Source organism: Heptranchias perlo, chromosome 39 (genome assembly GCF_035084215.1).
Source record: "Heptranchias perlo isolate sHepPer1 chromosome 39, sHepPer1.hap1, whole genome shotgun sequence".
Classification (NCBI taxonomy): domain Eukaryota; kingdom Metazoa; phylum Chordata; class Chondrichthyes; order Hexanchiformes; family Hexanchidae; genus Heptranchias; species Heptranchias perlo.
In genome coordinates this window covers 12,137,894-12,155,527 of record NC_090363.1, presented here as the reverse complement: position 1 = coordinate 12,155,527, position 17,634 = coordinate 12,137,894, and the positions used below count along the sequence as shown (strand labels likewise).

Genomic DNA, 17,634 nt, shown 5'->3' with positions numbered 1-17,634 from the left:
ATGCTCATTCTGCGAGTTTATTAATATCTTCCTGTGCTTTGTTGCATTCTTCCTTTGTATTAACTACACCTCCCAATTTGGTGTCATCTCCACATTTTGAAATTATTCTCCTAATTTGCGAGTCCAAATCATTAATGTAAATTGTGAGTAACAGTTCTGCCACACTTCTTACCTTTTGCCAGTCTGAGTAGCTAAACCTAGACCCTACTCTCTGTTTTCTGTTTTGTAGCCAGCTTGCTATCCATTCTGCTCCTTGTCCCCTGACTCCACATCCTCTGACCTTAGTCATGAGTCTACAATGCTGTACCTTATCGAAGGCCTTTTGAAAATCCCAATATATTACATCTACTAGGTCACCCTTGTCTACTCTTTCTGTTGCTTCTTCAAAGAATTCAATAAGGTTGGCCAAACTTCCCTTTATATCCCTTTTATCCTGGATACCTTTTTTATAATATGGAGTATTAACTATTCTGCCCCAATGTATCATTGGGTTCCATTCAGAGTATAAAAGCATATGACATTCTGCCAACAATTAAGGGCAGTTCCCCTCAGTTTAAAAAGAATATTATTAAACTAGAAAGAGTGCAGAAAAGATTTACTAGGATGCTACCGGGACTTGATGGTTTGACTTATAGGGAGAGTTTGGATAGACTGAGACTTTTTTCCCTGGAGAGTAGGAGGTTTAGGGGTGATCTTATAGAAGTCTATAAAATAATAAGGGGCATAGATAAGGTAGATAGTCAAAATCTTTTTCCAAAGGTAGGGGAGTCTATAACGAGGGGGCATAGATTTAAGGTGAGAGGGGAGAGATGCAAAAGGGTCCAGAGGGGCAATTTTTTCACTCAAAGGGTGGTGAGTGTCTGGAACGAGCTGCCAGAGGCAGTAGTAGAGGCGGGTACAATTTTGTCTTTTAAAAAGCATTTGGACAGTTACATGGGTAAGATGGGTATAGAGGGATATGGGCCAAGTGCAGGCAATTGGGACTAGCTTAGTGGTATAAACTGGGCGACATGGACATGTTGGGCCGAAGGGCCTGTTTCCATGTTGTAAACTTCTATGATTCTATGATTCTAAGCACAGAATTAAAAATCAGTGGGTAAGAACGAGCTTGTCTTTCCAACTACATCATGCATTAACGATCTGCGTATCAATTCTAAGCTACCAGAAGGACACAGCTTTTCTCTAAAGAATATAAATTAAGCCGAATGTTGGAATAAACATTTATTTTTCTCTACTGAGTCATCGCATTCAGAAGAAATACTTCACGCGGGAGATTGCAAAGACTGCATTCACCACTTGGTGTATATTCCGCTGTTATTAGGGAAACGAACTGGGAGAGGAAGTGTCGTGTTCAAGTTGTGAAGATAATTAGATGGTCGTATGAAGGTATGTGTCGTCACATGTGTGGCATCGGTACTTTCACACATTTGGATGTAGCACTTGCTCACTTCAATGGAATTCGACATCAGAGTTCTAGGTCTGCACAGTTGTTCAAATCGTTGAATTCTAATTGCTGCCATCTAATTTAACTATCAATGGTTTCGCAATGCATATTTCTTGAAATATAAAAGAATATATAAATTAGTTCTCCTTATTGAAATGTACTGGCATTGACATTGGTAAAAATGTCATTTCAAACTTCTCCATTGACTATCATACATCTAATCTCATCTCACTCTACTCCACTCTAGTCATCTAATCTAATCTAACCTAATCCACTCAAATCAAATCTACGCTAATTTAATCTAATCAAACCTAATCTCATCTAATTTGATCTAATCTAACCTAATCCAGTTCTGGGCACCGCACTTTAGGAAGGATGTGAAGGCCTTGGAGAAAAGATTTACTGGAATGGTTCCAGGGATGAGGGACTTCAGTTACGTGGAGAGACTGGAGAATCTGGGATTGTTCTCCTCAGAGCGGAGAAGGTTGAGAGGAGATTTGATAGAGGTGTTCAAAATCATGAGGGGCCTGGACAGAGTAGATGGAGAGAAGCTGCTCCCATTGGTGGAAGGGTCGAGAACCAGAGGACACAGACTTAAGGTAATTGGCAAAAGAACCAAAGGCGACATGAGGAAAAACTTTTTTACACAGCGAGTGGTTATGATCTGGAATACACTGCCCGAGGGGGTGAAGGAGGCAGGTTCAATCATGGACTTCAAAAGGGAATTGGAGAAGAACTTGAAGGAAAAAAAATTGCAGGGCTACGGGGAAAGGGCGGGGGAGTGGGACTAGCTGGATTGCTCTTGCAGAGAGCCAGCACGGACTCGACGGGCAAAATGGCCTCCATTCTATGAATCTATGATTTCATAATTGACTCAAATCTAACCTAATCTATTCTGATCTAATCTAACCTAGCCTAATTTATTCAAATGTAATTTAATCTAATCTAATTGATTTAATATAACCTAATCTAATTTATTCTAATCTAATCTAATTTATTCTAATCAACTCTACTCTAATCGAACCTAATCGACAATAAAATGTTAATTGTTTTTTGTAGATGTTAAGTTTATGTGTACGGAAATAACGCAGCACCTGAGCTCTCAGGGATTGTAAACCGAGGCGTCTGAGATACTGAGGGCTTAGGGTGAACTTGCTATGAAATTCATTGCACACAATGATGGATAGCCACAAACTCCCATCGATCTCCAAGTAGTTCGACTGAGCGCACCTACTGGCTTATCAAACATTGCTTTTAATCTCAAGTCAACTTACCACCTTCCTCCGATACACTAAAGGCACTAATTTCCCAGGAATTTGGAGGATCGATATCTGATGTTAACCTGCGAGAAAGAAAAACGTCATAATTGAATGCTTATTCCCCACCTTGCCTTTTCAAAAGGTTATTTTGACAGAATTTTCCAATGGATATTTGGGCCTATTTACATGAACAATGACCTTGAATTTCCGACCTGCTTGCGCCCAGGGACATGCACAATTGGGGCCTACATCAAATATGCAGCCAGAAGATCGCGGAATTTTGGGTGTAAGTGAATTATGCGTGTAAGTAGGAGAAGGCCAAGTGGCTCATTTCAACCTAACTTGCCAAGTGGGAGTGCCATAGGATCAGGTGGAACGCTGGTTTTATATCCCGCCCAATATTACTCACCACTGACTTCAATAGAGAGTATAATCGCGCAGGGTGTAAAATCAGTGTTGTACCTGATCTTGTCAGGTTCCCGGCGGGTGGGTTAGGTTAAAATTGATCTCTGCCCATTAAACTGACCCGACGCCCAATTTACAAACGCGAGTTTCCTGCGATTGCGCTTGTGCAGATGTCAATAAGGAATTCAGGAGAAACTTCTTTACTCAGAGAGTGGCCAGAATGTGGAACTCACCACCACAGGACCACAGGGGGTATTTGAGGCGACGAGCAAAGATGCCTTTAAGGGGAAGCTAGATAAGCACATGAGGGAGAAAGGAATAGAAGAATAGGGTGAGATGAAGAAGGGTGGGAGGAGGTTCCTGTGGAGCATAAACGCCAGCACAGACCAGTTGGGCCGAATGGCCTGCTTCTGTGCTTTAGATACTATGTGATTCTATGCAGTTCTTCAAATTGCGACCTGACATGAAGTCGCACAGCCTCCTGTAGCCACCCGAGTTAGGGGCAAATCTGCGATCAAAGAAGCATTAAAAGTACTCTCAACCTGTTAACACAGACAGCCATGTTTACAGTTGATTTTAGAAATGAAAATGGTTCTTTTGCTGGCTCTACCCCTGCTTCACATTATAATGGAGGAGGAACAGGAGGAAGAGAACCAGAGGTCTGAGACAATTGAGACGCTCTGCAGAGCAATTTAAACGAATGAATTAAAAATCTTTATGACGGACAGTTGAGTGCTGCTTACCTTTGATTCCCCAGCCTCACTGTGAAGGGAAATTATTTTTTCCTCCCACTGTCCTGGCCGTCCACCCTGGCAGTTTGATGCCCCAATTGATTCTGTTCCAATGACGTTCATACCACGCAGGGCAATTGCACAGATTCGGGCTTATGTTAATGAGATTGGCAAGAAGTTTGAGCTTAACTTCGGGAGAACGCGAGCGGGAATGGTTAGATTTTCACGTCTAAATCTCGGGTTATGCCGAAGTAGGAAATTGCAAAAGGTGCATACCATACCAAGAATGAAAAGTTCTTGGCAAGAAGTATTGTTCTGGTCGTTATGTGTTTTGGAACATCGTAAGGACCTAATAGAGGTCTTTAAAATTATGAAAGGGTTCGATAGGGTACATATAGAGAAGATGTTTCCACTTGTGGGGGGAGTTCAAAACTAGGAGCCATAAATATAAGATAGTCACCAATAAATCCAATAGGGAATTCAGGAGAAACTTCTTTAACCAGAGAATGGTTAGAATGAGGAACTTGCTACCACATGGAGTAGTTGAAGTGATTAGCATGGACGCTTTTAAGGGGAGCTAGATAAGTACATGAGGGAGAAAGGAATAGAATGATATGCTGATAGGGTTAGAATCATAGAATCATAGAAGTTTACAACATGGAAACAGGCCCTTCGGCCCAACATGTCCATGTCGCCCAGTTTATACCACTAAGCTAGTCCCAATTGCCTGCACTTGGCCCATATCCCTCTATACCCATCTTACCCATGTAACTGTCCAAATGCTTTTTAAAAGACAAAATTGTACCCGCCTCTACTACTGGTTAGGTGAAGAGAGGTGGGAGTAGGCTTGAGTGGAGCATAAACACCGACATAGACCAGTTGGGCCGAATGTCCTGTTTTTGTGCTGTAAATTCTAGGGAAGATTTATTTTTATGAACCATAGTTTTGGTCTCCCCCACAAGTGGAAACATCTTCTCTACATCATCTCTCAGCTTTTTCTTTTCCAGAGAAAAGAGCCCCAGCCTGTTCAGCCTTTCCTGACAGTTAAAACCTTTCAGTTCTGCTTTAATCCCTGTAAATCTTATTTTGCACTTGACTATTAGGTCAATTAAATGAGTTAAGTTCAAATAACTGCAGTAGGTGTTCCGAGCAACCACATTCATTCAGGATCATAGGCACTCCCTGATTAATGCATGGTTGCGGCTCCAGTCTACAATACCTGAATGTTTTCTTTCCTGATGTTTTCTGTATCTCCCACACCCAACTTTGATTATATACGGGTTGTATGGCATGATGTGTAGTCGCGATCCCAATAGCTAGACAGGGGGAGGGAACATAACATGCATTCAGTCACAGAAAGTTTAATGTCGATTCTTACATGACATTATAAGCATGAAACCTTGGGGGCAAGTTCCCCTGGTGCCACTGTTCATAACGTACTGCGTTGAATTCACAAAGCACGTTAATTTAGCATGGTTATCAAGCCATTCATTTAAGACACGTTGTTGGAATCATTGATAGAATTATAATTACTAAAATATGTACCAATTATTTGTGACGTGGCCGTTACCATAACTTCCGATGCCCTTGGAGGCCCAATTACAAGGGAGAACTTCCCTTGTCCGTGAGAAGTGACGGTGAGTTTGAATTGACAGGCGGAATTGCCTACGGCCCCAAGTCACCAGCGGTGCTTCACAGGCAGCGAGCAGCCAAGCTGAAAATCACCGGTGCATTGCCTGCGACTGACGGGCAGAAAATCACCACCACAGAACCCAACAGGCCCTTTGCTGGGTGCAAGTCTCGGCCAGTGGGGCGGTAAGTTCCTGCCGTGATTTGTTGCGTCCGTTTCTAATCTTAAGTGGTGACACGCAGGCCTGAGCTTCCTGGTGCGGAGTACCGTAGCAATGACGCATTGACGGCGTGTGACGTTATTTAAACGTAAAAAAAAAAAAATCCGGCAAATAAGATGGAAGAACTGAGCAGCCATCCTCCATAATTTGCTCGATCAATTGGGCCTCTCCCCAGATAGGCTCGCCTTAACCATTAAATGGCCAATTTCCTGGCTTTACGCCAAGTGTAACCCTCCGATAGTGAGGGGGCAATATATCATTACCATGGTACTTAGTGTAGTGGCAGAAATTGGGTGCAAATTATCTACTGGTGTAAACATGTTAATAAATATTAATGGTTATTCAACACTAATGCATTAGGAATGTTGCTGTAAATTTTTTGTCAATAGGTTTTTTTTTAGAGGACTTATAGGGAAATAATTTTACCCTGAATTCATCCCACGCTCAGTCGGAACAGAAGAGTAAAATCTTTGAAAGTGGGAATTTTAAAAGCTTCTGAGGTTGTAGTCACCTTTAGGTTATTAATTAACAAAAAACGTTATGAAGAAGTTCAAACGAGTGCGATTTCACTATTACACTTTGGCACTTAATCGCTATATCGAGGTGGCCAATGTGGCTGTTTGAAGATGAAAAAGAAATCCCCCCATTTTCTTCTCTTTTACCTGCCAACACCCACAGGTTATGGGTTCAGAATTAAACTGTTGCTCACTAGCCCCCGCCCCCCCCTTGAAAAACGAAAGCAACATATCCTCGTTATGTATTCCTCACAGTAGCTTTTCTCCGGATTCATCAAATTTAGCAAAGGCAAACACTAGAGGCCTTTCTTCCGTTCTTGGTGGAATGATCTTTATGAGACTCCGGCTGATAGAATCATTCCAAGATACAGCACAGAGGAGGCCATTTGGCCCATCGCGCCTGTGCCAGCATATTGCAAGAATAATCTCCCTCCCCAACCCTCCTACTCCTTCCCCATAGCGCTGCAAATTTTTCCTTTTCAAGTATTTATCCAATTCGCTTCTGAAAGTTACTATTGAATCTGCTTCCACCGCCTTTTCAGGCAGCGCATTCCAGATCATAACTATTCGCTGCGTAAAAAAATTTCCCGTCATCTTGCCTCCGGTTCTTTTGCTAATTACCTTAAATCTGTGTCCTCTGGTTACCGACCCTCCTGCCAGTGGAAACATTTTCTCCTTATTTACTCTATCAAATCCTTTCATGATTTTGAACACCTCTATCAAATCTCCCCTTAACCTTCTCTGCTCTAAAGAGAAAAATCCCAGCTTCTCCAGTCTCTCCACGTAACTGAACTCCCTAATCCATGCTATTATTCCAGTAAATCCCCTCTGCACCCTCTCCAAGGCCTTGACATCCTTCCTAAAGTGCGGTGCCCAGAATTGGACGCAATACTCCAGCTGAGGCCTAACCAGTGATTTACAAAGGTTTAGCATAACTTCCTTGCTTTTATACTCTATGGCTCTACTTATAAAGCCAAGGATCCCGTATGCTTTTTTTAACAGCGTTATCAACTTGTCCCGCCATCTTCAAACATTTGTGTTTTAAGTTTTCTCTTATTGGTCCGTCAGATCCATGCACATAAATAACAACATCCTCCGAAACAAATGAGCACAAGTTTGGTTTACAAGTTGGTTTTATGAAACAACCCTTACCATCTCTGCGTGTACTTAACGGTCCTCTACGCCATGGGACGGTTGTTGTATCTGGAAATAATTGGATTATTTCAAACAATTATTTCGCTCCATGCTGTTACTTTTGCTTTAACAACTTTCTCTGCAAACTTTATGGGATTGTCACCCTGAGGGGTCAGCTCTCCGGGCCGGCCTCTCATCTTCCACCCTCTGCAAACTTGAACTCACCTAAAACTCTGCTGCCCATGTCCTAAATCGCACCAAGTCCCCCGTTCACCCATCACCCTCGTGCTCGCTGACCTACATTGGCTTCCGGTCTGGCAACGCCTCAGTTTGAAAATTCTCATCCTTGTTTTCAAATCCCTCCATTGTCTCATCCCTCCCTATCTCTGTGACCGCCTCCGGCCCCACAACCCCACTTTGTGCTCCTGCAACCCTGGCCCTCTTGCGCATTCCCAATTTCCTTCGCTCCACCACTGGTGGCCGTACCTTTTGCTGCTTAGCCCCTAAGTTCTGGAACTCCCTCCCTAAACCTCTCTACATCTCTCTCCTCCTTTAAGACGATCCTTAAAACCTACCGCTTTGACCAAGCTTTTGGTCACCTGTCCTAATATCTCCTTATGTGGCTTAGTGTCAAATTTTGTTGCTAATCGCTCCTGTGACGTGCCTTGAGACGTTATACTACATTAAAGGTGCTATATAAATGCAAGTTTTTGTTGTTTGTTGTTGTGTCGGATGTAGTTTTACGTTTTGGAAGAAGTGAAAGACAAGGAAAATAAAAATTGATTGCAGTCATTTACTTTCCCGAACAAAACAACGTCTTAAGAAAATTCATCAATGATGTTTTCCATTTTACACGTTACTGGTGTTCTAAGGATTCTGTAAATAATCCTTGGATTAATTGTCCTTCAGCAATTCATAAGTTACGTCTACAGATTTCCCCATTCACTCATTAGCGGACACAAAGATGCTTCAAACGCACCACTGAATGTGGACGTAACCAACAAATTGATGTCAATACATGGGGGTAATTTTAACCTAAGCCACCCGTCGGGAAACAGGAAGGATGGAGTGCAACGGTGGTTTTACAGCCCTCCCCGATTTTACTCTCCGTTGAAGTCAGCGGAGAGTAATAATGGGCGGGGCGTAAAACTGGTGTCCCACCTGATTCTGCGGGATTCCGCCTGGCAGGTTAGTCTAAAATTACACCATGACTATTAAACATTAGAGGTGAAAAGTTAAGCAAACAGAATAGTGAACCTCTATGTGCGAGACAAGCTTTATCAAAAATAAATTGTGTCGGATTAATTAAATTGTGTACCAGTATAACTATACCTTGGCTACCAATTAAAGTTGTTTGAAAATCACGTTAGAAATGTTTTGGTTATCAGCGCAAAATGTTGTGAGGTTGCAATTAAAATTAATTTGGTACAAATCAAATAAAGAATACAGAGGCCAGTGTGGTGTGAACACTCCATTAAAGCAGCAATTATAAGGATATTAGAGCAACATGGGGCAATATATTCTCAGGAAAGGGCCATCACACGATACACAAAATGCAGTTAGGAACATAGGAATTATGCAGGAACAAGCCCAAGGTCCATCTAGTTCGATGTACCATCCTGGTAGTCACATGATACAACGATAATGGATTTGTTGACTAATCATTGCAATCAATCCCTGTCGATTAGTCTACAACAGACCCAGACATGAGGCAAGGAAAACCCCCAGCGGTGGAGAGCTTTGGGAACCATAGGTCCAAAGTCATGTCTTCCTCCCAAGCCTGCAACACTTACCCCGTGTCTGGTCTCAAATTACTTATATACGGTACCCCCAAATGTTATTTTCTGAAGGAAATCTATCTAATTTGCCTTTGAATGAATCAATGCTAACTGCTTCCACTGACTCCCTCGGGAGCCTGTTCCATAGATTGGACACTCGCTCACTGAAATGTTGTTTGCACAGATTATTTTTGAATTTACCCCCTTCAAGTGCAGGCCGTGCCCTCTGGTTCTACTGTCCTGGACAAGGTGAAACAGCTTGTACCAACATACGAATTAAGAGCAGGAGTAGGCCATTCAGCCCCTCGAGCCTGCTCTGCCATTTGATAAGATCATGGCTGATCTGATTGTGACCTCAACCCTACTTTCCCATTTACCTACTATAACCTTTGACTCCCTTGTTAATCAGGAATCTATCTGACTCAGCCTTAAAAATATTCAATGACCCTGCCTCCACCACTCTCTGGGGAAGGGAGTTCCACAGACTCACGGCCCTCTGAGAGAAAAAAATTTCTCCTCATCTCCGTCTTAAATGGGAGGCCCCTTCATTTTAAATGTGTCCCTTAGTTCTAGTCTCTCCCACAAGGGGAAACATCCTCTCAGCATCTACCCCTTCAAGTCCCCTCAGGATCTTATATGTTTCAATAAGATTACCTCTCATTCTTCTAAACTCCAATGTATACAGGCCCAATTTGTTCAACCTTTCCTCATAAGATAACCCCCTCATCCCAGGACTGTACATCCCAGGATGTAATGGTCTTCATTACCTAGTCCTTTTAGAATCCTAAAAACAGCAATCATATCACCTCTCAACTTCTCTTATCCAGTGAGAACATTCCCAATTTACATAAGCACTCCTCATAATCCAATCCCCTCATCCCCTCAATCATTCTGGTTGCTCTCTTCTGTATCCTTTCAATAGCTGCAATATTCTTCTTGCACTTGTATTCGAAGTGTGGTCACACCAATTATTTATAAAGTGGCAGGATTACTTCACTATATCGGCTCAGTACTGACCTTTTAATAAATCCCAACATCAGCTTTGCTTTACTCACTGCCACCAAGCATCGTTGCAATAGCTTCAAATCATTGTCAATGAGAACCCCTGCGTCTCTTTTATTTTCCATGCACATAACTTTCTTTCCATTTAATAATAGTCCCTTCCTGGATTGATCGTCCCCCAATGAAGCACTTTGCATTTCTCTGCACCGAATTGCATCTAAAGCCTTCTGTCTAATTCCCAAGTATATTCAGATCCTCCTGCGTTTCGTTAATTGGTGGCAGCACAGTTATGTTTATAAGAAAAAGTAGTGACACAAATGGGCATCAAAGACGTACGAACAAAAAGTACACAATAGGCAACAATTAAGTGAAGCGGAAATTACGGGCTCTACAACTTTTTAAGAACATTTTCGATGTTGGTCCCATTTTCGATACAGTTTTGAATTGCAGCAAGCACTTAGAATTTAGAATCAGACCTAATTTTTCCGGTTAGGTAAATATATTACACATTGTAGGCGCACACAAGAAAATTAATATTAGCCATTTATGTTTTGAAGCGTAGTCACTGTTGTAATGTAGGAAACAAGGCAGGCAACTTGTGCACAGCAAGGTGTCACTAACAGTAATGACCGGATAATCTGCTTTTTTGGTTGAGGGATAAATGTTGGCCAGGGAACCAGGGAGAACCTGCTCTTCTTCGAAATAGTGCTATGGGATCTTTTACATCGACCTGAGAGGGCAGACGTCACCTCAGTTTAACGTCTCATCCAAAAGACAGCACCTCACTTGCTCATTAATGCACTGAGAGTGTCAGCTTGGATTTGGTGCTTAAGTCTCTGGATTGGGACTCTGAACCCATGGCCTTCTGACTCAAAGGTAAGAGTGCTACCAACTGAGCCATGGCTGTAACAGAAAAAGACAATTGAATCACACCTATTAATAGCTAGTTAAATGTCATTACGTGTTGCTAATTTCTGCAATGCTGTTAGTAATTTGTTGGTTCTAGGCATACAACTTCTCATGCAAAGACATTGGGGGTGATTTTAAACCCACAAGGACGGGTGGGTTGGGGGCGGGTGGGAGTTGAAAATAGTTGTTTTTTGGGTCGCGACCGCAACCCGGCTTTATTTCCGTGTTTAACTTAGGCGCGTAAAAGTACAGGCTTCCCACTGGGAATGCAAAATCCAAAAATTTTGCATTTGCGACCCAAAAAAACAACTATTCTCAACTCCCGCCCGCCCCCAACCCACCCATTCTTGGGGGTGAAAATCACCCCCAAAATCTTAAAATTAGAGCTGGGCCATTCAGGAAGCATTTTTTCACACAAAGGGTGGTAGAAATTTGGAACTCTCTTCCCCAAAAGGCTGTGGATGCTGGGGAACAATTGGACCTTCCACGACTGAGATGGATCGATTTTTTTTTAGGTGAGGGTATCCAAGGGTGTGGAGCAGAGGTAGGAAAATGGAGTTGAGGTGCAGATCAGCCGTGATCGAATTGAGTAACGGAGCAGGCTCTTGTCCCTAATGCTCCGATGTTCCTAAGACAATGCCGTATCTCAGAGCTGCAGCTGACGAACTATCACATCAGTGGCGACACATGATCTAGCAGAAACCCACATCCACTGTGAAGCAACTCTCTCATTGGATTGTCCTATTTGGAAAACCAACTTCTCAGAAACCCATTAGTTTCCATAATGGCTTATTCTAAATGAAATGAATCAAAATTTTCTACCACGTAGCTCTGTTGATTCCATTAGGTCGGAGATAAGACGTAGCCCAGCATCCTCGAAGACCCCAACACTGTTCCGTCCACCTCCGTATGAAGAGCCAAAGTCGTACAGGTCCATTCTGTAAAAGACCTTCCCAGTCGGAGAAAATATAGGTGTTAACTTTTGCTTTTTAGATCAAGCCCAATGAAGATACCACTTAACTTTGAATGATTAAATGTCATTTAGCCTGACCCTGTGTTCAAAGCATTGTACCAGTTAGAATCATACAGCACAAAAGGAGACCATTTGGCCCATCGTGCCTGTGCTGTATCTTTGAAAGAGCTATCCAATTAGTCCCACTCCCCCTGCTCTTTCCTCATAGCTCTGCAAATTTTTCCTTTTCAAGTATTTATTCAACCTATTTGAAAGTTATTATTGAATCTGCTTCCGCCACCCTTTCAGGCAGCGCATTCCAGATCATAACAAGTCGCTGCATAAAAAAAAATTTTTTCATCTCCCCCCTGGCTTTATTTGCCAATTATCTTAAATCTATATCCTCTGGTTACCGACCCTCCTGAAAGTGAAAACAGTTTCACCAAATCTACTCTATCAAAACCCTTCATAATTTTGATAATTTTGAACACCTCTATCAAATCTCCCCTTACCCTTCTCTGCTCCAAGTAGAACAACCCCAGCACCTCCAGTCTCTCCATGTAACTGAAATCTCTCAGCCCTGGTACCATTCTCGTAAATCTCCTCTGCACCCTCTCCAAGGCCTTGACATCCTTCCTAAAGTCTGGTGCCCAGAATTGGACACAAGACTCCAGCTGAGGCCTAACTAATGATTTATAAAGGTTTAGCGTAACAAATCTTTTGTTAAAAGGCTTGATACGTCAAGGATCGCAGTTAAACATCACTGTTTGCATCCAAGTATTCCACTAGGGAAACTGGAAATCCATAGTTTGGTTTACAGGAAATTGTGGAAAGACCACCTGCGATTTTCACCTGCAGTTTTCCAATATGCCGCCCAACGCAGGCGAGGTTCAATAGGTGGTTGGGGAGCTCACAGAAAGGCAGAGTATTATTTAAATGGTGATAGATTGGGGAATGTTGATGTACAAAGGGACCTTTTTTTTAATTCATTCACGGGATGTGGGCGTCGCTGGCGAGGCCAGCATTTATTGCCCATCCCTAATTGCCCTCGAGAAGGTGGTGGTGAGCCGCCTTCTTGAACCGCTGCAGTCCGTGTGGTGACGGTTCTCCCACAGTGCTGTTAGGAAGGGAGTTCCAGGATTTTGACCCAGTGACAATGAAGGAACGGCAATATATTTCCAAGTCGGGATGGTGTGTGACTTGGAGGGGAACGTGCAGGTGGTGTTGTTCCCATGCGCCTGCTGCTCTTGTCCTTCTAGGTGGTAGAGGTCGCGGGTTTGGGAGGTGCTGTTGAAGAAGCCTTGGCGAGTTGCTGCAGTGCATCCTGTGGATGGTGCACACTGCAGCCACAGTGCGCCGGTGGTGAAGGGAGTGAATGTTTAGGGTGGTGGATGATGTGCCAATCAAGCGGGCTGCTTTATCTTGGATGGTGTCGAGCTTCTTGAGTGTTGTTGGAGCTGCACTCATCCAGGCAAGTGGAGAGTATTCCATCACACCCCTGACTTGTGCCTTGTAGATGGTGGAAAGGCTTTGGGGAGTCAGGAGGTGAGTCACTCGCCACAGAATTCCCAGCCTCTGACCTGCTCTCGTAGCCACAGTATTTATATGGCTGGTCCAGTTCAGTTTCTGGTCAACGGTGACCCCCCAGGATGTTGATGGTGGGGGATTCGGCGATGGTAATGCCGTTGAATGTCAAGGGGAGGTGGTTAGACTCTCTCTTGTTGGAGATGATCATTGCCTGGCACTTATCTGGCGCGAATGTTACTTGCCACTTATGAGCCCAAGCCTGGATGTTGTCCAGGTCTTGCTGCATGCGGGCTCGGACTGCTTCATTATCTGAGGGGTTGCAAATGGAACTGAACACTGTGCAGTCATCAGCGAACATCCCCATTTCTGACCTTATGATGGAGGGAAGGTCATTGATGAAGCAGCTGAAGATGGTTGGGCCCAGGACACTGCCCTGAGGAACTCCTGCAGCAATGCCCTGGGGCTGAGATGATTGGCCTCCAACAACCACTACCATCTTCCTTTGTGCTAGGTATGACTCCAGCCACTGGAGAGTTTTCCCCCTGATTCCCATGGACTTCAATTTTACTAGGGCTCCTTGGTGCCACACTCGGTCAAATGCTGCCTTGATGTCAAGGGCAGTCACTTTCACCTCACCTCTGGAATTCAGCTCTTTTGTCCATGTTTGGACCAAGGCTGTAATGAGGTCTGGAGCCGAGTGGTCCTGGCAGAACCCAAACTGAGCATCGGTGAGCAGGTTATTGGTGAGTAAGTGCCGCTTGATAGCACTGTCGACGACACCTTCCATCACTTTGCTGATGATTGAGAGTAGACTGATGGGGCGGTAATTGGCCGGATTGGATTTGTCCTGCTTTTTGTGGACAGGACATACATGGGCAATTTTCCACATTGTCGGGTAGATGCCAGTGTTGTAGCTGTACTGGAACAGCTTGGCTAGAGGCGCAGCTAGTTCTGGAGCACAAGTCTTCAGCACTACAGCTGGGATGTTGTCGGGGCCCATAGCCTTTGCTGTATCCAGTGCACTCAGCCGTTTCTTGATATCACGTGGAGTGAATCGAATTGGCCGAAGACTGGCTTCCGTGATGGTGGGGATATCGGGAGGAGGCTGAGATGGATCATCCACTCGGCACTTCTGGCTGAAGACGGTTGCAAACGCTTCAGCCTTGTCTTTTGCACTCACGTGCTGGACTCCGCCATCATTGAGAATGGGGATGTTTGCAGAGCCTCCTCCTCCCGTTAGTTGTTTAATTGTCCACCACCATTCACGACTGGATGTGGCAGGACTGCAGAGCTTTGATCTGATCCGTTGGTTGTGGAATCGCTTAGCTCTGTCTATAGCATGTTGCTTCCGCTGTTTAGCATGCATGTAGTCCTGAGTTGTAGCTTCACCAGGTTGGTACCTCATTTTTAGGTACGCCTGGTGCTGCTCCTGGCATGCTCTTCTACACTCCTCATTCAACCAGGGTTGATCCCCTGGCTTGTTGGTAATGGTAGAGTGAGGAATATGCCGGGCCATGAGGTTACAGATTGGGCTGGAATACAATTCTGCTGCTGCTGATGGCCCACAGCGCCTCATGGATGCCCAATTTTGAGCTGCTAGATCCGTTCTGAATCTATCCCATTTAGCACGGTGGTAGTGCCACACAACACATTGGATGGTGTCCTCAGTGCGAAGACGGGACTTCATCTCCACGAGGACTGTGCGGTGGTCACTCCTACCAATACTGTCATGGACAGATGCATTTGCGACAGGTAGATTGGTGAGGACGAGGTCAAGTAAGTTTTTCCCTCGTGTTGGTTCGCTCACCACCTGCCGCAGGCCCAGTCTAGCAGCTATGTCCTTCAGGACTCGGCCAGCTCGGTCAGTAGTGGTGCTACCGAGCCACTCTTGGTGATGGACATTGAAGTCCCCCACCCAGAGTACATTTTGTGCCCTTGCTACCCTCAGTGCTTCCTCCAAGTGGTGCTCAACATGGAGGAGGACTGATTCATCAGCTGAGGGAGGACGGTAGGTGGTAATCAGCAGGAGGTTTCCTTGCCCATGTTTGACCTGATGCCATGAGATTTCATGGGGTCCAGAGTCAATGTTGAGGACTCCCAGGGCCACTCCCTCCTGACTGTATATCACTGTACCGCCACCTCTGGTGGGTCTGTCCTGCCGGTGGGACAGGACATACCCAGGGATGGTGATGTCCTTGTACACCAGTCACTGAAAGCAAACATGCAGGTGCAACAAGCAGTTGGGAAGGCAAATGGTATGTTGGCCTTCATTGCAAGAGGATTTGAGTATAGAAGCAAGGATGTCTTGCTGCAGTTATACAGGGCCTTGGTGAGACCACACCTGGAGTATTTTGTGCAGTTTTGGTCTCCTTACCTAAGAAAGGATATACTTGCCATCGAGGGAGTGCAGCAAAGGTTCACCAGACTGATCCCTGGGATGGCAGGACTATCATATGAGGAGAGATTGGGTCAACTGGGCCTGTATTTACTCGAGTTTAGAAGAATGAGAGGGGATCTCATTGAAACATAAAAAATTCTGACAGGGCTGGACAGACTGGATGCCGGGAGGATGTTTCCCCTGGCTGGGGTGTCCAGAACGAGGGGTCACAGTCTCAGGATACGGGGTAGGACATTTAGGACTGAAATGAGGAGAAATTTCTTCACTCAGAGGGTGGTGAACCTGTAGAATTCTCTACCACAGAAGGCTGTGGAGGCCAAGTCACTGAATATATTTAAGAAGGAGCTGGATAGATTTCTAGACACAAAAGGCATCAAGGGGTATGGGGAGAGAGCGGGAATATGGTGTTGAGATTGAGGATCAGCCATGATCATGTTGAATGGCGGAGCAGGCTCGAAGGGCCGAATGGCCTACTCCTGCTCCTATTTTCTATGTTTCTATGTTTCAACCACTTTGTGTTTTCACCAAGGTCAGTAAGCATTTAAGAAATCAGGGAATGAAAATAGGCCACTCGGATCACCAAACTGGCTCTGTCTGCTCGCCTTTTATAGTATCTTCATTCACAGACTTTACAAGAACAATAACTTGCATTTATATAGCGCCTTTAACATTGTAAAATGTCTCAAGGTGCTTCACAGGACCGACTACCAGACAAAATTTGACACCGAGCCACATAAGGAGATATTAGGACAAGTGACCAAAAGCTTGGTTAAAGAGGTAGGTTTTAAGGAGTGTTTTGAAGGAGGAGAGAGAGACGGAGAGGTTTAGGGAGGGAATTCCAGAGCTTAGGGTCTAGGCCGCTGAAGGCACGGCCGCCAATTGTGGGGCGATTAAAACTGGGGTTGCGCAAGAGGTCAGAATTGGAGGAGTACAAAGATCTCGGAGGGTTGTAGGGGCTGGAGGAGGTTACAGAGATAGGGAGGGGGTGAGGCCATGGAGGGATTTGAAAACAAGGATGAGAATTTTAAAATTGAGGTGATGCCAGACCGGGAGCCAACGTAGGTCAGCGAGCACAGGGGGTGATGGATGAACGGGACTTGGTGCAAGTTAGGAAATGGGCAGCAGAGTTTTGGATGAGCTCAAGTTTATGGAAGGTGGAAGATGGGAGGCTGGACTGGAGATCATTGGAATAATCGGTAGTATGTTGGGTTGGTATAACATTTCTACAGTAGCGATCGCAGTCAACAATCTACTTAACCTAAATGGATTAACTAATCTGTTAAAATATATGGCCAGAGGGATATCATACTACTGCGTTAAGCATTCACACATTAATACCACTAGCGGTAATTATTACCTTTAAGCATCCCAATGGTGTTCTATCATTTGGCTTTTCTGTTTCCAAATTGTAGTCAAGCAAAACTACAGGACATGTATCAAACCTTGGGGTGTAATTGGTTTTGATAGTAGCGTGAAATAACTCGTAACGGATCAGCGACCCATTTAAACAGTTTTCTTTCCCATTGTGAAACAAAAAATCGGCCGCGACATAAAACAGGCTGTTGATTGTCCTTGAGATTGATTTCACTCCAATTGTATTCTACATTATTCATCGTGCCTACTCAGTTCCGATCATTAACATACCATCGCCATATTCCCAGAAGTGCCTTTCCACACAGACTGATCATTTCTACTTGTACCAAACCTTCGTTTAATCAAATACTCCTTTA

General features: G+C 44.3%; 1 protein-coding gene across 1 annotated transcript in view; it reads right to left on the bottom strand.

Annotated features, from left to right (window-relative positions):
• Positions 1–1,208: 1,208 nt before the first annotated feature.
• Positions 1,209–17,634, bottom strand: part of LOC137304938 (complement C3-like) — a 45,410-nt gene continuing 28,984 nt past the window's right edge. The window contains exons 12-16 of the mRNA XM_067973722.1: positions 11,850–11,976; positions 7,357–7,407; positions 5,059–5,155; positions 2,719–2,786; positions 1,209–1,556 (exon numbers count right to left, since the gene is read on the bottom strand). Coding sequence (XP_067829823.1) covers positions 1,507–1,556; positions 2,719–2,786; positions 5,059–5,155; positions 7,357–7,407; positions 11,850–11,976 — 393 coding nt within the window. The 3' untranslated portion in view covers positions 1,209–1,506. The remainder of the gene's footprint in view (positions 1,557–2,718; positions 2,787–5,058; positions 5,156–7,356; positions 7,408–11,849; positions 11,977–17,634) is intronic.